The sequence below is a fragment of the Macrotis lagotis genome, chromosome 1 (assembly GCF_037893015.1).
Source record: "Macrotis lagotis isolate mMagLag1 chromosome 1, bilby.v1.9.chrom.fasta, whole genome shotgun sequence".
NCBI lineage: Eukaryota > Metazoa > Chordata > Mammalia > Peramelemorphia > Peramelidae > Macrotis > Macrotis lagotis.
Genome location: NC_133658.1, coordinates 482,329,780 through 482,355,387, shown reverse-complemented (window position 1 = coordinate 482,355,387; position 25,608 = coordinate 482,329,780). Strand labels below are relative to the sequence as shown.

Below are 25,608 nucleotides of genomic sequence, written 5' to 3'. Positions count from 1 at the left end.
GTTTCTTAACCTGAGGTCCATACACCCCTTTCCAAATGTTTGGAGATAGAATTTAGGGATTCACAAGAGGAGGAAAGGGGTGGCTAGGTGGCACAGGGGATAGAGCACTGGCCCTGGAGTCAGGAGTACACTTAATAATTACCTAGCTGTGTGGCCTTGGGCAAGCCACTTAACCCCATTGCCTTGCATTGCCTTGCAACCCCCCCCCCCAAAAAAAAGATGAGGAAAAGAGGAGGACTAACAAGAGATTAGAGCATTCAAATCCCTCTCCCAGATCTTTCAGGCATCTTGATATAGTAAACCTAACTGAGAACACTGATTAAGGATTCAGAATAAATGGAGCCTGATTTAAAAACAGAAAAAGTGATAGATACAAAAAAATAAAAATTAATTCACATTGATACAAGTTTTTAAAAGTTTATAAAAATGATTTATTCAAAACTATGAAATATGTAATAATTTCTATTTTTGTCATACATTCACAAAGCACTTTCTCCCTAGCACTACTATGAGGTAGGTAAGGCAAGTCCAATTCTAGTTGTTTTATAAAAAAGGAAACTGAGACTTCTAGAGGTGAAATGACTTAATCATAGTCACAAAAACTAACAAGTACTGAAACCAGTATTCAAATGAACGTCTTCAGGCTTTGTACCCAATTCTCTTTTCAAAGTAGCATACTTGTCTATATCATAATGAACTTTGCAGAGTATCTATTTAGGTAGGATAGGGATAAAAAAACATAGACTAAAACTATTAAAGTGTAAGAGACACCAACTCCAGTTGTTAAAAAATTTTCTATTATGGACCATTTCTGGTTGTTGCTCTAAAAGCTTTGGAGGTCTCTGCTCTCCTCACTCCATTTTTTTCTTTTTTATGAGGGATCACAAATTTCTCCTAAAAAGCTTTCTTTGCATTAAATTTTCAAAGAATATTTTTACTTTCTTCAGAATAGTTCAGAATACTTTCTTCAAAAATAGTTCAATAAAATTTATAAAAACTAATCGGAATATTATTAGCTTCAAAACAATCAACTCTTCAACACTTTGACTTTAACCTTACAGATTTGACATTAGGCATCAAATTTTAAACTTTGCATTTATATTGGTATATTTCTTTGTTTTTTGTGTATACTTTGATTTCCTTATTATGCCAAAGAAAAATTCTCCTATAATAAATTCTTGTGAATTCTTTGATACCAACAATTTGCCACAAGAGGTCTGGTTTATTGCATCTAGTTACTTATGCAGACATCACAGGTTCTTTACAGTAAAATTGAAGACCTAATTCAATGAAATGATGTTGTGGGGTGTTATTGGATAATAGATGTGATAAAAAGTTCAAGGAGCTATTTCCACATACCATTTCCATGAATCTGGAAAGTAGAAAAGGGAAAGTGATAAGGACTCTTGGAAAGGTTCTCTTCATTGAATGGTTTTTTGTTTGTTTTTTTTTTAGGTTTTTGCAAGGCCAATGGGGTTAAGTGGCTTGCCCAAGGCCACACAACTAGGTAATTATTAAGTGTTTGAGACCAGATTTGAACCCAGGTACTCCAGGGCCGGTGCCACTAGGCCACCTAGCCACTCCCATTGAATGTTATTAAATACACAGACCCTTCAATAACTATTGCAATTTTAACTACTCACAACTCTGTTAGTTTATTCTTCTTAATCATTTAGATCAGTAGTTACCAATTGTTTCTTAAAATAAATTCACTTTGATATATTTTGGAGCTTTTTTTTTTCATTTTTATGTTAGTCATCATCTTCTTAGTCTTGATTAGAAATTAAGTTATAAACCTTTTACATTCTAGGTAAATTCTATATTTGTAGCTCATAGTTTTTATATGCAAGCCCTAGATCTCCACTCCAATCTATTGTCCCAGTCTTTTAGAAACTCTGCCTTCCCATGAGAACGTAGCATAATCATATAATTATAAGGCTGAAGGAAGCTTTAAAGAACAGCTAGTTCAATATCTTAATATCTCCATTTAATTTTCATCTTGACATATTTTTAGCTTTTTTCTTATATACAAATGTATTTTTCTTTTATTTAGTATTTTATTTTACGTGTAAATACAAATTAAGCATTTACTTTTAAAACTTTTGGTTCCAATAGCTCTCCCTTCCTCCCTTTTTCCCCAGTCCTCTCATAGAGAAGAGTAGTAGTAGTAGTTATATATATATATATATATATATATATATATATATATATATATATATATATATGCAAGCAATACATTTACAAAGTAAGCTTCAGTCAGTATTCAGACACCAACAGCTCTTTCTCTGAGAATGGATAGTATTTTTCTTTATAAAGTCTTCAAAGTGTTCTTGGTTACCTGTCTTGTTAAGAATAGCTAAGTCATTCAAAACTGATCACACGATATTGTTTTTGCTTTGGACACAGCATACTTCAGTCTACATCAGCTCATATAAGTCTTCCCAGATTTTTCTGAGAGCATACTTTTCATCAGTTCCCATAGTAGAATAGTATTCCATCACAATCACATGTGACATATATATATATATATATATATATATATATATATATATACGCATATGTCATTTTCCTTTTTGTTTTTTATCTCTTTTGAGATAAAGATCGAGAAGAGAAATTCTTAGATCAAAGTGTATGTATGGTTTCATACCCATTGGGCATAGGTCCAAAACATTCTATAGAATAGTTGAATCATTTACAATTCCACCAATCATGCATTAATGGCTCATTTTTTCCACTTCCCCCCAAAATTTGTTATTTTCCTTTTCTAGACTATAAGCCAAATTAATATGCATATGGTTGCATGTATATTAGCAATGATTTTTTTTGTACCTCTGTACTATTTGGTCTAATATGTTATTTCTTTAGTATTTTTATTTTAGTGTTATCAGACTGTTCACTCATTTTTCATGATTTTCTGCATCACTCTCATTACTTTTATCAGATTTTTTCTCTATCTCTCTTACATACTTTTCTTTTTTGAAAAATAAAGATTTTATTTATTTTGAGTTTTACGTTATTTCCCCATTCTTACTTCCCTCCCCCATCCACCATAAAAAGTAATCTGTTAGTCTTTACATTGTTTCCATGATATACAGTGATCTAAGTTGAATGTTATGAAAGAGAAATCATAACCTTAAGGAAGAAAAATAAAGTATAAGAGATAGCAAAATTACATAATACGATAAGGGTTTTTTTCCCCTAAATTGAAGGTAAAAATCTTAGGTCCTTGGTCAAACTCCACAATTCTTTCTCTGGATACAGATAGTATTCTCCATGGCAAATAGCCCAAAATTGCCCCATTGTTGCACTGATGGAATGAGCAAGTAAGGGTGATCATCACCCCCATGTTGCTGTTAGGATTTATAGTGCTTTTCTGGTTCTGCTCATCTCACTCAGCATCAGTTATGAAAATACTTCCAGGGTTCCCTGAATTCCCAACCCTCCTACTTTCTAATAGAGTAATAGTGTTCCATGACATACATATACCACAATTTGTTAAGCTGTTCCGCAATCAAAGGACATTTCCTTAATTTCCAATTATTTGCCACTATAAACAGGGCTGCTATAAATATTTTTGTACAAGTTATGTTTTTACCTTTTTTCATAATCTCTTCAGGGTATAGACCCAGTAGTGATATTGCTGGATCAGAGGGTATGAACACATTTTTTGCCCTTTGGTCATAATTCGATATTGCTTTCCAGAAGGGTTGGATGAGTTCACAGCTCCACCAATAATGTACTAGTTTGCCAGAATTCAGACATCCCTTCCAACAATGATCATTGTCCTTTCTTGTCGGTAATGGCAAGTCTGAGAGGTGTGAGATGGTACCTCAAAAATACTTTAATTTGTATTTCTCTAATAAGTAGTGATTTAGAGCAATTTTTCATATAACTATGGATAACTTTGATTTCTTCATCTGTAACTTTCCTTTGCATATTCTTTGACCATTTGCCAATTTGGGAATAGATTGGTTATTTTTTTGAAAATTTGACTCAGCTCTCTGTATATTTTAGAAATGAGTCCTTTGTCAGAAATACTAGTAAAAATTTTTCCCAATTTATTACATTTCTTTTGATCTTGGTTATTGTGGCTTTGTTTGTGGAAAATCTTTTAAATTTAATGTAATCAAAATTATCTAGTTTGTTTTTAATGATGTTCTCCATCTCTTCCTTGGTCATAAACTGCTCCCCTTTCCATAGATCTGACAGGTAAACTACTCCTTGACCTTCTAATTTGCTTATAATATTGTTTTTTATGTCTAAATCTTGTTTCCACTTTGATCTTATCTTGATACAGAGGTGAGGTTTTGGTCTAATCCAAGTTTCTTTCATAGTAACTTCGAATTTTTCAACAGTTTTTTATTAAAGGGAGAATTTTTGTCCTAATAGCTGGACTCTTTGGGTTCATCAAACAGCAGATTATTATAATCATTTGTTCCATCTCTTTTGCACCTAGTCTAATAGATTGATCCAAGGCTCTTTCTTAGCCAATACCAGACAATTTGGATGACTGATGCTTTATAATATAATTTTAGACCTGATAAGGCTAAGCCACTTTCTTTTTCACTTTTTCTTCTTTGAATCCCTGGAAAATTTTCTCCATATGAATTTACTTACAATTTTTTTTCTAACTCATTAAAGTGATTTTTTTGGAATTTTGATTGGTAGGACACTAAACAAGTAGTTTTGGTAGAACTGTCATTTTTATTATATTATCTCGATCTATCCCTGAGCAGTTGATGCTCGCCCAGTTATTTAAATCTGATTTTATTTTTGTCAGAAATGTTTTGTAATTGTTTTCAAAAAGTTTTGGAGTCTACCTTGGCAGGTGGACTCCCAGGAATTTTATATATGCTGAGGTTACTTTGAATGGGATTTCTCTTTCTAGCTCTTTCTGCTGTATCTTGCTAGTCATATATAAAAATGTTGAGGATGTAATAGGGTTTATTTTATATCTTGTGATTTGCTAAAGTTGAAAATTATTTGTAGTAGTTTTTTTGATGATTTTTTGGGATTCTCTAGGTATGCCATCATGTCATCTGTAAAGAGTGAGAGTTTTGTCCCTTCCTTCCCAATTCTAATTCCTTCAATTTTTTTCTTCTCTTATTGCTGAAGCTAACATTACTAATACAATATTGAATAGTAATAGTGATAATGGACATCCTTATTTCACCCCTGATCTTATTGAGAATTCCTCTAGCCTATCCCCATTGCATATAATGCTTGTTGATGGTTTCAGCTAGATATACTGCTTAGTATCCTAAGGAAAAATCGATTTATTCTTACACTCTCTAGTGTTTTTTAGTAGGAATGTGTTCTGTATTTTGTCAAATGCTTTTTCAGCTTCTATTGATATGATCATATGATTTATGATAGGTTTTTTATTGATATACTGAATTAAACTAACAGTTTTCCTAATACTGAACCAACCCTGCATTCCTGGGATAAATCCTTCTTGATCATAATGTATTATCTCAGTGATAACTTGTTGTAATCATTTTGTTAAGATTTTATTTAAGATTTTTGCATCTATATTTATCAGGGAAATAGGTATATAATTTTATTTCTCTGTTTTGACTCTTCCTAGTTTAGGTATCAGCACAATATTGGTGTCATAGAAAGAGTTAGGCAGAGTTCTGTCTTCACCTATTTTTCCAAAGAGTTTATATAGAATTGGAACCAATTGTTCCTTAAATGTCTCATAGAATACACTTGTGAATCGATCTGGCCCTGGAGATTTTTTCATAAGGAGTTTAATAATTGCTTGTTGGGGTGGCTAGATAGTGCAGTGGATAGAGCACCGTCCCTGGACTCAGGAGTACCCGAGTTCAAATCTAGCCTCAGATACTTAATAATTACCTAGATGTGTGGCCTTGGGCAAGCCCCTTAACCCCATTGCCTTGCAAAAATATTAAAAAATGCCTGTTGAATTTCTTTTTCTGAGATAGGGTAGTTTAGGTATTTAATTTCCTCTTCATTTAACCTGGACAACTATATTTTTGTACATATTCAACTATTCCATTTAGATTCTCAAGTTTACTGGCATAGAGTTGGGCAAAATAATTCTGAATTATTACTTTAATTTCCTCCTTATTGATGGTGAGTTCACCTTTTTTTCATTTATGATACTAGCCATTTGGTTTTCTTCTTTTTTTTAATCAAATTTACCAAAGGTTTATCAATCACCCTCCAGCCCTGCTGCCAGCTCCAGACCTGTCAGTGCCATTACCTATACCTCTGCTCCCCAGTTGGCCCAAGCCCCCTTGGTAGATCAGGCTAGTCCTGCTCTTAGGCTCTCAGGCTGTCACCATGTCCTGTGCCTGCCGGGGCTCACCCAACTCTGCTGCTAACACCTGACTCTGGGGCAGAAGTAGGCTGTAATTGTGTTTGTTCTGGGAAGAGGCTTTAGCTGAAATGAAGGTATGGACTTTGAGTTCCTCCAGACCAGAGGAGCCCAGGGATAGATGTATGCAACGCTCCCACACTGGAACTCACCCTCCAGACCTACCACCAAGAAACCGTTAGTGCTACAGCCAATACCTCTGCTCCCCAGTTGGCCAACACCCCAGTGGTCAATCAGGCCAGTCCTGCTCTCAGGCTCTCTACCTGTCATGTGCTCCCGGCAGTGTCAGGACAAACCTTGAGGTAGATGTTCTTCTCCTAGCTTCTCTTTATAGGTTTTGTCGATCGGATTTCTGTTGAGGTTTGCGTCATACTATATATGAGGGAAGATCAGGAGACTCTAACACAGTGCCTGTCTTCTCTCTGCCATCTTGGCCAGAAGTCCATTATACTATTTCTTAACCAATACAAGGCAGTTTTGATGACCACCACTTTATAGCATAGTTTTAGATTTGATATGGCTAGACCACCTTCCTTTACATTGGTTCATCAGTTTCCTTGATATTCTGGATCTTTTGATGCTCCAGATGAATTTTGTTATCATTTTTTCTAGCTTAGTAAAATACTTATTTGGTAGTTTGATTGGTATGTCACTGAATATGTAATTTAATGTGAGTAGAACTGTCTTTTTATTTTATTAGCTTGACCTATACATGAGAAATTAAAATTTTTCCAATTATTTAGATCTGACTTTAGTTGGATGAAAAGTACTTTATAATTGTGTTTACAGTTTTTGGATTTATCGTGGGAGGTAGATTCCCAGGTATTTAATGTTGTCTATAGTTACTTTAAATAGAATTACTCTTTCTATCTCTGGTTTGTTTTGTATCCTGTTACTTTGCTGAATTTTTTAATTGTTTCAATGAGTATTTTAGATGATTTTCTTATGTTCAAGTATATTATCACATCTCCAAAGAGGGAAAGCTTTGCCTCCTCATTAGCAATTCAGATTCCTTCAATTTCTTTTTCTTCTCTTATTGCTACAGCTAGTATTTCTAATACTATATTAGATATTAATATTGATAAAGGGTATCTTTGATTCACCCCTGATTTTTTGGAAATTCTCCAAGTTTATTCCCATTACAAATAATATTTGTCAATGTTTTAGAAAGATGCTATTTGTTACTTTAAGGAAAACTGCATTTATTCTCAGATTTCTAGCATTTTTAAAAAGGAATGGATGTTGTATTTTATCAAAGGCTTTTTCAACATCTATTGAAATAATAATATGATTTCTGTTGGCTTTGCTGTTGTTATGTTCATTTATGTTGAGTGTTTTCCTAATATTGAACCATTGATGGCTCCCTGACCCTGGTATAAATTCTACCTGATCATGGTATATCGTCTTAGCAATAAATTGCTGTAGTCTCATTGCTAAAATTTACTTTAAGATTTTTACATCAATATTCATTAAGGATATTGATTTATAATTTTCTTGTTCTATTTTTGTTCCACCTGGTTTAGACATCAGCACCATGCTGGGTGTCATAAAAGAAGTTTGGAGAAATATTTTTTAAATAGTTTGTATATAACTGTAATTAATCGTTCTTTAAATGCTTTGTACTATTCACTTGGAAATCCATCTGGACTTGGATACTTTTTCTTAGGGAATTTATTGATGGTTTCTTCAATTTATTTTTTCTGAAATGAAATTACTTAAATAATTTATTTACTCTTCTGTTAATATTGACTGTTTTTTTGAATATTCATCCTTTTCACTCAAGTTATCTAATTTTTGGTTTACAGTTTGGCAAAGTAGCTCTGAATTGACTTTTTAATTTCCTCATCATTGGTGTTTAGTTCACCCTTTGCAATTTTATTACTGGTAATTCATTTGGAATTTTCTTGATAAATATACTGGAGTGGTTTGCTTTTTCCTTCTCCACTTCATTTTATGATGTTCTCATTTTAAAGCTGGGTCATTTATTAAGGACTTGGTAGTCAGGAAGACCATGTTTAAAATCACTTAGTGTCACTTAGCTTTCTGTCTAACCTTAATATAGATAGTAATTTAATTTTATTGGGTCTCAGTTACTCCATCTATATATTATGGGATTGAATTTAATAGCACTTGAGGTCCCTTACAACTCTCAATATCATATGCAAGAACTTTTTATCTATAAGAAAGTTTAAATTAACAAAAGTTTATCCTCTTCGAACTCAACAAATGGCATTTAATGAAATCATTGGTGACTAGGGGAAAAGAAGTGACTAGAAGACCTCCCAAATGCTGAGGGCTATGGACTTTTTCTATAGCAATCACTTTATGGAATTTTTCCATTAATCCTCAAGTCAGGCATCAGAGATAAGTAAGGAGAATATTTTTTATTCCCACCTCCTCCCAGTACTTCTGTTTAGAAATAGGAATGACCTAAGGTAATATTGAAATACTACAATACTAATCAATGTTAGGTGCTTACAGACCTTTTCTGTTTCACTTCTTTCTATCAGGAAATCACTACAATTCTCATGAGATACTTGGATGATCATAAGTGCTTCTAAGCAATACCTAAAAGGAATCAATCACTTTTTTTTTCTGAAAGGGAAATAAAATCAGTCAGCTCCTGGGTATACTAATTTATATTTAAATATAAATATTTAACCAAGATATGGAATTGCAGAGTTTATTTTAAATTTAAGAAAGAAGAATTAAGTGATTTTTAACCATTCAAAGTAAAGTCATCCACTGATACCCTGTAGGGTCTCCCAAAGAGGAAATTCCTAAAAGAGAGATTCATTTCTGTTGAAATACCAAAATTCAGATAAATAAAATACCAACACTTTATCATGATCACTCTTGGCAGAATAGCTATAGATGAGATTTCATCTCCTCTTCATCAGCCATTAGTCTGAACAACAAGTTAATTCCTCTGCAGGTGTAATATGAAAAACTATATCCCTATTAGAATTTGTGCTACTTTAATTTAATTAAATTTATTTCTAATGTATATTTTTTGCCAATTAAGTGAGACTTCTCCTTTAATGATAGAACATTGTGTTTAAAATTTGATTTGATAATCTACCACCTATTATTAAAATAGCAGGCCTTTCCTTGTACATATTCATATCATCCATGCTCTTTTCCACTCTAATCTAGACTACTTGTTCCCTATTAGAGAGAACAAATACAGGAGCCATGGGCTTCACAAGCACCCTTACAATTTTCAGTGTTATCAAAACTAGATGGAACAGTAATATGAAAATACATACAAAATACATTATAATAAAATAAAAATAGATAATGTTAATATGTCTTTCTCTGTCAATATGTGGCACCCCAGGGATCCTTATTTTACATTGCAGTGGCCTTGTTTCTGTTTGAATTTGATACCATTGTTCTAGCATATTCCACTGTGCCCTTTGGCTATTTTTCACAGTTTTTATTAAGTTCCCTCTTTCTTCTCTGCTTTTACCACAATATTACTTCTGAAAACTGGGTTTCCTTGTGTACCTTGAAATCCAGGCTTCTGGTGGTTATTGTATTTTCTAATTGTTCTGGAACTATAGTTTGCTCTTCAAGACTATATCTAGTATGGTATATGGATGTTATGTAGTTTATTGTTTTTTTAAAATATCATGAGTGGCTAGACTTTAGAAAAACCTAGAAAGACTTGCATGAAGATCATGAATACTTGCAGAGTGAATTGAGAAAACCCAGGAACACATTATACACATTAACAACAACATTAGGAGATGGATCAACTACAATGGATTCAGCTCTACTCAATAATTCAGTGATCAAAGACAACCCTTAGAAAAATGACATCCATATCCAAAGAACATAACAACTACAACAACAAAACTATGTGGTCTGAAGCAGAGCAAAACATGCTATTTTCACTTTAAAACATATATTTTATGCATATTCTTTCTCATTTTCCCCACTTTCCCCAAATGACTAATATAGAAATATGATAAATGCAATTGTACATGTAAAACTTTTACCAGAATTTTTCTACTTTGGGAAAATGATAGTGAGGGAGAGTGGTAGAAAAACATAGAGTTCATAAACTTGCAAATGGATGAATGTTGAAAACTACCTTTGCAAATAACTGGAAATAAAATAAAAATAACAAATCAGTGATTACAACCAGGTTGTACCTCATTCCTCAGTTAACTTTCCTCTTCAAAGTCTAATAACTCAATTTCTATCCAATTTCCCACCCTTTTTTCACTCTTTGAAAACCATCCAGTTCATATTCTAACTTCTCCTATTGATATATATTATGAGGTTCTCAGTCTTTTCCCAACATTGTACATCAATAATCTGAATGAATATATTTATCCAAGTGGATATACCTTCCAATAACACAAATATATAATTTGCCAATATTTTCAACTCCTTTGAGTTTCTTTTTTGTATTTACTTTTGTAGCACTTTTTAACATAGGCATTGTAGTATAATGAGAAGAATATTGGATCTGAATGCAGCCAGCTTTGATTTATATTCTTCCACTTACTTCTTTTGCAACCTCAATAAATTTACTCAACTACTCTGGCCTCAGTTTGTTCACCTGTAAAAAGAGAGGCCTTTCCAGATGATTTCCAAGATAACTTCTCATTGTAAATATATAATCATAAGATACTACAAGGCCATATACCAAGATATCATATATAAAATATTTCCATTTTATAAACATGAATCACTTTAAAGTTCCAGAGTTCTAGTGGCAGCTAGGCAGCACAGTGAATAGAGCACCATCCCTGGAGTCAGGGGGAACTGAGTTCAAATCTTGCCTAAGTCTTATAATAATTTCCAAGCTGTGAGACCTTGGGAAAGTCACTTGACCCCATTGCCTTAAATAAATAAAAAAAATAAAATTCCCGACTCAAGATCTAATGATTTTGATCTAAAAACTGAAAATGAAATCCTTAAATATTATAAACTATAATATCACTTATTTAATTTTAGCCAGGAGATATTTCAACTGCTTCTCAAGTACCCTATTTAGTAGAAGTCTCAGACCCATAGAGAATTACAAAATGGATGATGAGTTCTCTATCTTCAGAAAATTCTTCAAAAAAAGACAATGGTTTTTCTGCTGATGAAATATTTTATGTCATTTACCTGATTTGGCCTCTGAAGAGTAATTATCCTATTAATGTCTAAACGTGTTGCATTACCTCCTGGAGAATGTATTAGCCTTCAGCTGATTTCTATTTTAGGAACAACTTAAAATAGGCCTTTATATATAGTGACATTTTTTCAAGCAAATTAGTAGACAATAAGATTGTATTTATATAGTGCAATTTCACCTTCATTTGAACTATAAAACAAAAGATTTTTAAAATACTGAATTTAAGTGAAGATGTTGCAGTTAACCATAAACCAGAAAATAGTTGTTTCCCACTGTTGCACCTATAAGAATAAATCTGTAATTCATTTGAATTTTTTTGAATCTCTGGAATCTAGTATCTCTATAAATTAATATAGAAAGCAGTTAACAAATTCTTATTGATTAGTATTAAATTGGGAAAATGTTTTTCATTTTTTTGAATTTTTGCTACATTTTTAATTACTGACTGAGTTGAAAATCATTTTAAGCCTTGCTAATTTCTACTACTTACTGCTTTTCAGAAGATAAATCTAAAACTTGTATTTATACAATGATCTTTCTTCTGCTCCCCAAACCAGAATCACCAACTATTTATAAAACATTTCCTCTGGATGTAAATCTGGTAACACAAAATGAAAGTGCTCAAACCCTAGCTTATTATTGAAATTTGTTTCTCTTTACCACTTCCTTATTCTTTGACACTACCCTGTCTTGCTTTTTCATAGCCTTGTGACTCTTCATTCATTCTATCCTCTCATATAGTGACCATGTAAATGACAGGATGTTTCAAAAGGAAAAAAAACCAATATTGTCTATAAAATCAGATGATATAGGTTCAAATCTGACCTCTGCAAATCACTATTTGTTTAAACTTGAACTGGTCAAAACTTTCAATTTCTTTCACTGTAAAAATTAGATAACCTTCTAGTACTCTTCCACATGCAGATCTATAATACCATAAATTGCTTCTCCATTAATACCTCCTCTCTTTGACCTCATGTAAGTAACAAATTCATAGAAGATTTTATACAGAAGATGGGTGAGCAAAAGATCTCTTTTGTTTTCAAGCTATAATAATGGAAGAACCCAACTCAACTTCTAACCCAGAACAAACAAATTATAAGCAACAACTGCCTAGTCAGTTGTATCATCTTAGATGTAAATGCCTAAAGATCCTGCCATTGTTCCAGTTATCCCCTTTTATTGTTGAACTCTATTCTATTCTTTAAAGTACAATTTAATTATCAGGTTTCCAAAAAACCTTCTTACCTCTCATCCCAATAGTTGATAATATCTTTCTTCTCAGGTCAAACAAACAGGTTTTATTTATCTATTTATTTTGATCAAGCTTTAGTATGCTTTGTTTAAGCCCAAATACATAATTATAGATTTTTGAACAGGAAAGGATCTTCATTTTCTTTTTAGTCCTTTGGTGGTTGTTATCCTTGCTTATCAAAGAGAATCAAAATGACATTGTGATGATGTTGAGGTTAATGGACACTGTATCTGTTTGTGGCTGATCAGACCAATATGAACTCAAACGCTCTACCACAGGTTCGACACACAGGTCTGCAGAAATATTTGGAATGCATGTAAATTTGTGTATCTCATGTGTCTTTTGAGCTATTGCAATTCTACTTTGCTCATAGAGAGCACAGTGCCTTCTTTAATGTGGGTATGCCAAACTGAACAGTTCTGCCCAAACAAGGATTTAAATCCCAGAATTCTAAGTTGAGATAACTTTTTTTAACCATACCAAACAGCTTCCAAAATAAAACATGTGTGTGTGTATGTGTAACTATCCCTTACCAAACAATACATTCCTTGAGGAAATGGACTATTTTTACTTAAAATAAGATATATTTTTAGAACCAATGGGAATAGGTGGTTCAATGGGTACAGAACCAGGTCTGGAATCAGTAGGACCTAAGTTCAGAAGTGGTCTCAGATAGTACTTGTATGACCCTAGGCTAATCACTTAACCCTGTTTCCCTCAGTTTCTCATTTGTAAAATGAGCTGGAGAAAGAAATGGGGAAAAATGCCAGTAGCTTTGCTTCAAATAGGGGTCATGGAGAATTGAACTTCATTAAATGAAGAAACAACAATATACTACCTCAGACAGTAAGGGACAGCTAGAGAGCACAGTGGGTAGAGTGCCAGTTCTGATTTCAATTGGTCCTGAGTTCAAATGTGAAATCAGATATTTACTAGCTAGGGGACCTTGGACAAGCCACTTAACTCTGAGTGCTATTTCTAGGACTGTTTCCAGTCATCCCCATTCTATCTGTCCATTAGAGTAAGATGGTTCTTGAGAAGAAAGTCAGGTTGGAGACTTAGCACAGCACCCACACATTCAAATCCAGCTAATGTGCATATCATGACATCACCTTCCTGATGTTAGATATTCTTGGAAAACAAAGGATAGGCATCATTATCATCATTATCAACACAGTACTTATCATAAAGGTTCTAAAAATATCTGTGAATCATATTCTAAAGAGTTTCATCACACAGTAAAGAAATGTGAAACCCATGGAAGTGAAATTATGTCTAAGATCATCCATATCTTGAAATTGAATCTAGGTTCTCAATTCCAAACTCAGTAATTTCTCCACTGGACCATGCCCATTTCTCGCTGGTATTTTACTTCCCAAAATGATCATTTTATTTATTACATAATATTAGAATAAAAAATGTAAAGAATATTACCCACAAAAGAGAACTCCCAAGAAATGCTTACCACACGTTTAATAGTAGAGATAATATCAAATGTCAGAGGAACTTAAAGAGTGCATGAATAAATAGAAAATGTAATACAGACTCTTCTTTCAAGAGTTTTAATTCTGAAGAGGACAAGCAATTTGTTGCTTTGCAGGGGTAGTGGGTATTGTGGAATGGCATATTTAGAATTTGAAAAACAGGAGCATGAGTAAAGTAGTGAAAAAGATACAAGATGCTAAATGGAGAGACGGAAATCATGGCAAATGATACAAAATTCAATAGAGCTGCCCAGGAGAGTAAGCATAATTTTAAAAGTTCATTAATTTGTAAGGAGGACATTATCAGTGCCATTTGAGAATGTATTTCATGTTATAAAGTGTTATGAATGGAATCAAGTTATAGGAGGAAAAGAAAAATGGAGTCTGTTTTCTCTCTTTCTGAAATAACATTTTTCAGTTGCCGCTGCAGCATCATTTCCCATGGTGCCTAGGGTTTCCTCACCCTGTAATATTCATTTGACCTTGTAGCCTTTTACCATAGAACATCTCTCCAATTTGCCAACTCCATTTTTCCATTCTTAAAGATCCTGATGGAGTCTTCATTTTGAACAGACTAAGACTGGATAATCTTCATTTCCCTCATGACTCCACGTTTGACTTTCTGAATCTGAAATCATGTCTCATCTGTCATCTCATGCCTTGATCTTCCCTCAATTCTAGACTTCAAAGTCCAGATCCCATGGAATAGTCCCTCCTCACAAAGTCTCACACAGTCATCTAAGTTCTCTTTTGTATATTTCTTCACCCATAACAATATAAATTCCTTAAGAATGAAACTGTCTTTTTTTACTACTATTTGCATCTCATTGCCTAGCACTAGATTGGAACAAAGTAAGTACTTAAAAATCTTAATAAATTCTTGTTGCTCGATCTTGTCTTGCCTTGCCTTGCTAAAAGTAGATGAATTTTTCAAGAAATCTGTTAGCAAAAGAACAGGTTGGTATTAATCTTCCAATAAATTCTACTACATTTGAAATATTAAAACAGTCTCAGCATTTCATCCCAAGTAATAGAACTTATGTAAGTGAAGAAATAACATTCTTCTTATGATCCTTATTATCACCTTTTCCCCCCAATAATCCCTAGCTAAAGTCTATAAAAACATATTTGGGGAACTAATTCTATAGGAGGCAATTAGTTTCATGAGAACAGTTAGTCACATGCAGTAATCTAGCCTTTTATAGAACTTGATGCTTGTGGGAGTTAGTACCATAGAGGTTGAAATATGTAATAAGAATATCAGCAACCAAAGTAATTTGTACAGTATTTCAAAAAATTGGAAATTCATGACACAGTGGGGACTCATAACATTTTGGCCATTGTTTAAAATGCATGGCTATATTATCGTGATATTTTGTTGATGTGAGCAATGTTATTTGAGTAAAGATGCAATTTAATAGGCTATCATGACATCCCCTGTTGCAAAAAAGGAATCTGTAATTCCATGATGCCAGTTTCTTCCTTGTATTTATTTATTTATTCATTTTCATCCTATACACATGTATATTTTTAAGTTATAAAATTTCCTTCCACACTCCCTTCCCACCCCACTTCCCTCAGAGGCGAACAGTCAGGTTAGCATTGTACATACATATTTTTGATAAACCTGTTTACAGATTAGTTTTCAGTATGAAGAATTAGGATTAAGGGAAAGAGAAACATAAGTTATAATTTTTATAAAATGTTCATCAGTTTCTGAAGGCTTATTTTTTGTGTGTTTTGGTTTTGATTTTCTTCCTCTGGAGGGGATAACATTGTCCATAGCCAATCTAATACAGTTGTCCTAGCTCTCTGAACAGCTGAGAGGATCTGCGTTCATTAAGGTCGCTCATCTCACAGTGTTGTTGATGTGTACATCATTCCCTTGGTTGTACTCCCTTTGCGCAACATCAGATCCCTTATGTCATTCCATGCTTCTCTATAATTTGACCTTTTATGATTTCTTATAAAACTACAGTATTCCACAGTATTCATGTACCATAACTTGTTTAGCCATTCCCCAGTTGATGGGGCATCCCCTCAATTGCTAATTCTTTGACACTGGGGGGAAAAACTTCTATGAATATTTTGGGATATTTCCCTTTTTTTGGTAATTTCTTCAGATATAGACCTAGAATTAGAATTGCTGTTCAAAGGGTATGAAAAGTTTTATTGCTTTTTGGGCATGGTTCTATATGGGTCTCCAGAAAGCTTGGATCCATTCACAATTCCACTAGCAATGCATCAATGTCCCAGTCCTCCCACAACTTCTCCAACATTGATCATTTTCCATTTTCTCATCTTGGTCAATTTGATAGGTGTGAGGTGATACCTCATTGTTGTTGATTATAGTTTCTTAAGAGCTTAGAGTCTCTATTTTTTCTATTTGAATCATTGGCAAGGATAATCAGATTAAGAACCCTTTCTGTAGTTCTATCAAAGTTACAGTTTAAAATACTATATTCACGAGTATGATTTTTCTCTAGTTGTGCTAGCATCTTCTACTCACTACAACAATTCATGGCTTATTTAGGACTCATTAGACACTGAAATTATTAAAACAAATTATTTAGGAAACCCAAAATACTAACATTTGCAATGATGGATTCAGTGCATATTCATTTTCCTCTGTCACTTTTTAATTCATTACTTTGCCTTTCAGATGAATTATTTGTACATCAGATGCTTCACTTTCTTAGATACTTATGCACCTAAAAGTATTATGTATAATTTAAAACATCATTTGAGATTTTTTGTGTCCAAGAAAAACCATAGTTAATGGTACTGAACAAAAATAACAAAAGGACTACTACTATAATAAAATCAAAAATCTCTTTTTGTGTATGAGGTTTTTCTCAAATATTTGTTAAATTTAGGAACAATTTAATTGTCAGAGTGAGCATGCCACATATTGAATTGAAGTTGCTGAAATTATCTTGAGTAAAAGATATATTAGAAAAATGCTTTTATCAAATAGGACTAATTCTTTTCTCTGTTGGAAGCAGAATTTAGAACACACCACTAATGTTCTGTTCCCAAAGTAAGATTAATCTTTGGTCAATTGAATGGTGTCATTACTTATGATATTATCATATTTATTTCCAGCTATTCTTATATAATTTCTATAAGAGTTTGCAATGCACATATATGGAAAAGTTATCTTCCTGCATCATCATTGCAAATATAAGAAATCATAAAAATGAACTCTCAGAGTCATTTTAACAATCCATAGTCATTTGACTAAATAGACCAAGTGAAATGAACAATTCTGTGCTAACATGGGTTTATGCTTGGAAGGAAGCTAATTTCATATTATGTTAGTGCTAAGACTTTTGTGATTGTTCCATCCCTCTCTCCATATTACAAATGAGGAATTTGAGACCCAAGGATAAAATCATTTAACCAGAATCACACTAATAGCTCTCTCAATAATTTTTTTAACAATTTGTATTCAAGGAGAGTGCATGGAGCATAAAGAGGGCTTTAAATCTGTTTGTTTTTTTCAATTGGCAAAGAGCAAGGAGAGAATATGGGACTTATCACCCATAGAATATATCAAGTTGCTGCATTCTGTTGCCAAATATCACATGCTTGTATTGACCTGCACTTATGGTATGTTGAAGTGCCATGCCCAAGAGACAAACACAGCATCTGGACCATCAGTAATAGTCCTGTTTCCCATCATCAGTCCATGGTATGGAATAGTTCTAGGAAAAGCAAGTGAGAATGATGCCTTGCAAACAAACTCCCCATTATAATAAATCTAATTGTGCAAGTCACACTACCAATCACTTAGCTGGTTGGCAGGCTCCGCTTTGATACTGAAGAACTATGAAAGAATGTTGGACTCTAGCTTTCAAAAGTTTAAACTTGGAACATTGTGTCTCTTTGGCACATGTTCCTTTTCCTTGGTAAAATTCTAGCATCTCATGAGCAGGAATGGTTTCATTTTTGAATTTTGAATTTTATATCCTCCAAGTCTGGCAATATGAAGTTCTTAATAAAATTTTGTTAAATTAAATTGAAGTGTGTTATATACTTAGTTTGTGAATTCTTTCTCCCAGTGCAGCTTGAAACTCATCTATGCTCAGCAGTTTTCTTCTAGGGAGTTGTCTGAGGCACAAAGAGTTGAAGTTATTTGCCTATTATCATACAACTCTGGCCAACTATGAAAATGATGATAAAAGAAAATGTGGTCATATGACCATACAAAAATCAAAACTTTACTAATCCATACATTTGATTTAGAGCTATTTAGCATCATACATATTGGGAAGGAAGGGAATGGTCTCTGTTCTTAAATCATACTAACACAACTTTGCAACTAGTGACTATGGTATTAGCATATTAATGATCCTTTAAGGTCTGAGCACTTGCTGGGGGCAGGGGAAGAGAGCAAAGAATTAGAAGTATCATCTATGGAGAAGAAAAATGAATTTGCATCTATAATGGTAACAATATGCTGCTATAATCTTTCTGCTTAGGGCTAAACATGCAAAAGAGTATATGACAGGGTAAAAATGAAGCAATTTTCTGGTAGTAAATGTTATTTAACTCCATTTGCATGTTATTAGACCATTTACCAATGACCATCTTTAATGCTCCATGAATTTTTAAATCTTAAACACCTGTTTTAAACAACAAGGCCAAGCAACCACTATTTCCAAGGTGATAAAACAGATATTTTAGGTATAAAATTGCATTTTGACTTCTCTAAGAAACTTCAGATCGCGAATAGTGAACCAAGAAAGAAATGTATAGATTTCTGGGATTCCAAAGATTATAAAATAAGAAAAATGGTAAATGAATAGAAAGGGTCACTTTAAGATAGACAGGAGATATTAAGAAAACATACTAATAAGTTCACTTCTTTTTTTTTTTCTTTCCTTGCCAGGAATACCAAATTGACATATTTTTTGCTCAAACTTGGACAGATAGTCGCCTTCGATTCAACAGCACTATGAAAATACTAACTCTGAACAGCAATATGGTTGGGTTAATCTGGATTCCAGATACTATATTCCGAAACTCAAAAACTGCAGAAGCTCACTGGATTACTACCCCCAACCAACTGCTCAGAATATGGAATGATGGGAAAATATTATATACTTTAAGGTAAGGGAATGTTTAGTAGCATTTGGAATAAAAGTTTCTTGAATCATCAGTAATTTTATTTGGGTTACTAAATTACTATACAGTAGCACCCCCACTTTGAAATTTCATCAATTTTTCATTCTTGATATGAATTTTCATGAAAACATTCCAGTTGTCCCTATGTAAAATGTACAGTTTGGAAGCTGGAAATCCAAGAAATGATCTTCAAACTTGATACTTTGCTCACTTATTACTGTGTGCAAAAACAAAGAACTTTAAAAAATATTATTGTGCAGTATTCTGGAGTGCAAGGTATAGGGGAGGATGACTTGATAAGAAGAAATTAGCTTAATAAGTGAAATAAACTAGACTAACTCTTTTTGAATTTCAAAAATGTGTTCTTTTTAAAAATTATATGATATAAAGGCATGATATATGAATATATATATATGCTTCATTTTCTATATAATACACACAAACACAGAAACAAAAACAAAATAAAAACCACTGCAAAAGGAAGTGATATCATTTTACTAAGTCTAATTTACATGCAAACTATAGTATATTACTGTTCAGATTTTTTTATTCAAATATAGTGACAAAGGCTTACCAAAGTAATACAGAAATTATCCCATTAAGCAAATGCTTTTACTTAATTGCAATTCCAGCAAAATGAAATCTTCCTTACAGCAAGCTTCCTCCTACTCCCTACCCCGACATTTTTTTTCTCTTGACATTTACTAAAGTGATGTCATATCTCCAATTTGTTGCACACAGTGGACCTCTCTCTCTCTCTTTCTATCTTTCTCTGTCTCTGTCTCTCTTCCTCACTTATTAATGAATGTCCTTGAAGATATGCATGATTGGTGATCATATCCCAGAATGCATATATAGCTATCAAAATGTGGATAGTTTCTTCACTGTTTATATGAAGGCAAAGTATCACTGTGGTTAATATGAGAAACAGTCAAATAAATGGAATGGCAGCTAAATGCCCCACTTCTAAATGATTATTCAGAGGTCCTAAAATAAATGATAGTCAACTTTGCCTCTCCTTTTTGTCATGGTTAGATTTCCAAGGAGATTTTGCATTTTTAACACAAATGTTTTGTTTTCTTTTTTTCTCTCAAGCTTTGCTTAAAATATGGAATTATTACTACTAAGTGAAAAAGGGAAACAATGACAATTTTGCCTTTTTATTATACAACCAAAAGGTACAAAGAAATGACTATTTGGAAGGATAAAGTTGAAGGGATCAGGTTCATTCAAATGCATGTTGCTGCCAACAAATTTTCAGACTTCTGTAACCTGAATGTTGGGAGATTAGATTTGGTGATACTTCTTTAAGACTAGATGATCTTGATAAAGAATTCAAAATGGTTTATAACCATGACAGGCAGCATACTGTAGAGGAAAGATTATCACAACTGGAACAAAAAGACCTGGGATTAATGCACAAGCTCAGGACTATTTACAATCTATATGAACATTCAGAAGTTTCTCTACATATTGAAACCTATTTCCTCATCTCAATATAGCAATGGGACTAGATAATCTCTAAAGTCTCATCTATTTCTAACATCATGAAGGGAAATTTGTGCCCCTTAGATAATGGACAGACTGATAACAGATTGACAAACAGACAGTATCAGAATGAACACATGGTTTTCTGCCCTGATAAAAAAGCAAAACTTCCAAAATGCTTTATTCCTGAAAGATATCTAACTACTCCAGATTTGTCCTTTTAATGTAGAGGACATATATTGGTACTAAGTCTTAAATATTGTCCATTTAATTCTGTACTCTTTCTAAGAAAAAAAGCTAACCACCCTATGGTAAAACTTTACTGGTTTCTCATAAAGGATGAACTAGAGTATATTTTCCTTTTTTTGGAGGATTTAATTCATACTCTTGTAGAGTTTGTATTTGAAATTTCTATGTGCAATAAGTAAAACATATTCAGTCCTGTAATAGGCTCAACATTTTTTTTTGGTTTAGGAGGGAGGCAAAAAGGATTTGGATATCTGTAATTTCATTAAATTGAGGAATTTCTAGTATGCTAATTCCTGACACAGACTTGCAACTTCTCTGTTACTTACAATGTTGATTCTAAATCTAAGTTATCCAGATTACTAAAAAGTCACATAGGTTGATCCTCATCACATACCTAAAAAGGGTCAAGAGTAGAATTTGACCCCTTATCTTTTTGTATCCAAGCAATCCCTTCTTTCCCCCATATCATGCTGTCTCTCAATTTAAACATGATTTTCGTAAAAATGAATCTATAAGGGCAGCTGGGTGGCACAGTGAATAGAGCACTGGCCCTGGAGTCAAGAGGACTTGAGTTCAAATGTGACCTCAAAACTTAATAATTACCTAGCTTGGTGACCTCAGGCAAGTCACTCAACCTCATTTCCTTGCACTGAATCTATGAGTGCTTCTGAAAATGCATAAACTGGATGTCATTCTCATCTATACATATAAATAAAATTAAAAATGTGAATGAACATATACAATTCAAGCAAATTAATATTTTAGCTAGAGAACAAAAAATTTACTGAATTTGAATGTTATTGGGATTTATTGTTGTTTTTGTTGTAATTTTCCTTCTCCAGGAAAAAAAAAAAAACATTATCTTCAGCCATGGTCTTTTATTCTCCTAACTAGTTAGCCTTTTCTGGTATTTAAAAAAAGAAGAGAATAAAGAAAGAAAGAGAGAAAAAGAGACACAGAGAAAGAGATCATTTTTATAAAATCAACTATTGTTAATTTGCTATAGCTGCCTATAACGATCCTAAATTGCTTGAATAAATAGTTCCCAGTAGATTTTGCCCTTGAACACAATTGTAATCTAATGTGCCTGGCTATGAAAGTGATGTTTGGCTTATCCATAGGCTCACCATCAATGCAGAATGCCAGCTACAGCTCCATAATTTTCCAATGGATGAACATTCATGTCCACTGATATTCTCCAGCTGTAAGTACTGCCTTCATTTTGAAATTATATCTGAATCATGAACACATACAATAATGTTACTATTTCCTAGTAAATTGTATATATTTTTTCTACATATTGACAACTGATGTTTATTGGTATTTCCCAGAAGAGTAATTTTCATTTTAGAATTATGAGTGAAAGTCTGTGGCCAGATAGAGTCCTTTAATAAACTTGAGAGACACTCCATTAGCCAAATTTCAGATATTTATGGGTTTAAGAAAGAAAAAGAAATATGCTTTTCAAACTGGAGTGTATTATATGGGCCCAAGTGAAATATTCAGATATTTTAATAAGAAGTAAAAGTAAAAGGTTTTGTCAGGTAAAAGGTAAAAAGATTTTATTTCACAGATAAATAACTTTACCTCAATTAAAATTGTAGTCTCACCATATGCTATCTAATATCCCTCAGATTCAGTAATTTAGTATGGATTTGTATTGTTTATGATTTATATCCATCAACATTACTGTTAGTAAAAGGTCTTGGTATCATTATTAGTCATTTACCTAACAAGAACCCTTTTTAGTACAATGATCTACAATAAGAATACTCACAGAAGATAAGACAGAATTGTCTAATTCAGTTAGTATGTGTTATAAATTATTTCTTTTTTCAAAACAATGGGAGAAGTGAGATAAAACTGATTTTTTAAAAAGGTAGATCTATTTACTCAATATATGTTAGGTATTTTATTTGGTGTTGGCTGTAATAACTATGATGTTAATCAGAAAAAGTTTCCAGACAATAGAATTGTTTGCTAGTACAGCAGAATTAATGAACAAAATATTAAGAACAAATCTAGATGAGCACAACAAAACCTTCAAGGAAGATGGTTTTTGATACCTTTGCTAATGATCTTCTGACTGAATCAATCAGATTGACAAAAATAAAATGTTGCAATGTTTTGCAAGTTTTGTTAGAAGAGGAAAAAAAATACTGATTATATCACAGTCTGGGTAAGAATATCCCAATTTGGAAAACAAGCGCTAAATAGCTGAGAATAAATCTTGTCATATTACATAATATTTAATTTTTAAGGTAAGTTATAATACTTATCAGATAGCAGTGGAGAGAAGTATGTGACAAAGGATGCATAAAAGAGAAACTAATCACTACAAATAGAATGAACCTCTTAGACATTATCGAGTATGCTTAGTCAGTTAATGAAGAGAAAATAATAGGTCACTGGTTATGTTTGCTTAGTTGTAATATATTACTCTGAAAGCTGAATGATTTTATTGCAAACTTGATACAAATTTTAACATATTCATAAAAAATAATGAATTGAATGAGAATGAATAACTGTTTCTATTTGCTCAGGGTGATCACAAAATAATTTTCTTTTAATACAACCTTCAATGTAGATTTATTCACTTATTCCATTTTGGATTTATTAACTATCTATATTTTAAAGAATAGTCAAATAAAAACCAATATTAAAATATGTATGTATCTACATGCACACAAACATGCAGCCACACACACATACACACACAAAACTTCAGGATTTCAAAGTTTGAAGTCTAAGTGAATCAAAATTATTAAGAAAATACAAATTAGGACAGCTAGGTGATACAGGAAAAAGAGCACTGACCCTGGAGTCAAGCAAATCTGGGCTCAAATTTGACCTAAGACACCTATTAATTGTCTAGCTGTGTGGCCTTGGGCAAGTACTTAACCTTATTGCCTTAAATAAAAAATATTTTAATACAAAATCATCAATCTTCCCAATTGGTCTTATAAAGGTAGAAAATTATTCTTTTATATAAACATGAAAATGTCAAAACACAGGATTTAAAATGATCACCATGCCCATGTTGAATGACACTTACTAACATGTCTTTCCCTTCCACACATTAAAAAGGAAAAATATTTTATTTTTAATAGTTTTCCTCCTGATAGTTCTACAAAAGCAAGTGGCAGAAAATGCAAATAATATTAAATGGTTCTTATGATTTATTTAGGTCAAGAGCTCATGGATACTTTTGGGTTAACTCATTATTATGCTGTAGTTTTTCAAACTTGTGAGGTCCAAAATTAAATTTTTAGTTGTTTAAGAAAGACAAACATTGAGGATTAAGACAAGGCAGTGATTACAATTGAGTTGTCCAACACCCCATCATAATAACTGATATTTTTTTTCCTGATCAGTTTCTTAGTTATGTTTGTCTAGAAACCTGGATCGGCATTGTAAATATATTGCAATATACTTTGCATTGTACAGTTTCATATTAAACTAATGTTCAAGCAAAAAGAGACATGAGCAAATAACTCTACTTGTGAAGCAGTCTGCCATACCCTAAGGAACACTGGAAGGAAATGCTTGTGTTCACACTTGCCATTTGTGCAAATTTGTGACAGATTCTCTAAGTCTCAGTTTTCTTATGTGTAAAATAAGGCTGACAATAATACCTGTAGTCCTTCTATCAAATATATGTGAATATCAAGTAATGTATGTAAAGAGCAATATAGTCATCACTGCAGAGTGAACAGAATGTTGAATTTGGTATCAAGAAGACAGGTTCAAAATTTGTCTCTAACAACTATTTAGATTCATTACCTTGGACAAGTTGTTTAAAACTTTTCCTATGTTTTAGTTTCCGCACTGGTAAGCTAAGGTTATTGAAATTATCCAAAGTACTTAATTCATGAAGTTACTACCAGAAATAAACATATAATTAATTTTAAAAGATATGTCTTGAGGATCATATAAATGTTATCCATTTAACAATAATTGCTATTACTATTTACACACTCCTCAGGAACGAATGATTCAAAATTGACCTAACTTATTTTTAATAGCTCCTTTAGTTTCTTTTTTTGATTTTTAAAATTTTATTTTATTTTACCCAGTTACATGTCAAGATAAGTTTATACATTCATTTGCAAAACTTTGAGTTCCAAATTCTCTCTTTCTTCTATCCCCCACATTGAGAAAGCAAATTATTTGCTTTTTAAGTTAAAAATGGGTAGTTAGTTAAATTATTTTCATATTAATTTTGATGTGTAAAAAACATACGCCCCAAAAAAGTCTCAAGAAAAATAAAGATAAAAAAGTATGCTTCAATCTGTATCCTATCTCTTGGGAGGATAGCTTTCTTAATCATAAATCTTCGAGAGTTGTCTTGAATCACAACACTACTGAGAAAATTTGTCATTCACTAACAATCATTCTGTAATATTAGTTTCTTTATTTACAGTATATTTCCCATTGAATCTGCTCATGTAATTCCTTCCAGTTTTGCTGAGAGCATCCTGCTTATCATTTACTGCAGAAGAATAGCACTCCATCACAATCA

The 25,608-nt window shown here is 32.6% G+C and overlaps 1 protein-coding gene across 1 annotated transcript in view; it reads left to right on the top strand.

The window, feature by feature from the left end:
* Window positions 1-25,608, top strand: part of GABRG3 (gamma-aminobutyric acid type A receptor subunit gamma3) — an 885,739-nt gene that overhangs the window by 476,662 nt on the left and 383,469 nt on the right. Inside the window, exons 4-5 of the mRNA XM_074231952.1 lie at window positions 19,114-19,334; window positions 22,208-22,290. Coding sequence (XP_074088053.1) covers window positions 19,114-19,334; window positions 22,208-22,290 — 304 coding nt within the window. The remainder of the gene's footprint in view (window positions 1-19,113; window positions 19,335-22,207; window positions 22,291-25,608) is intronic.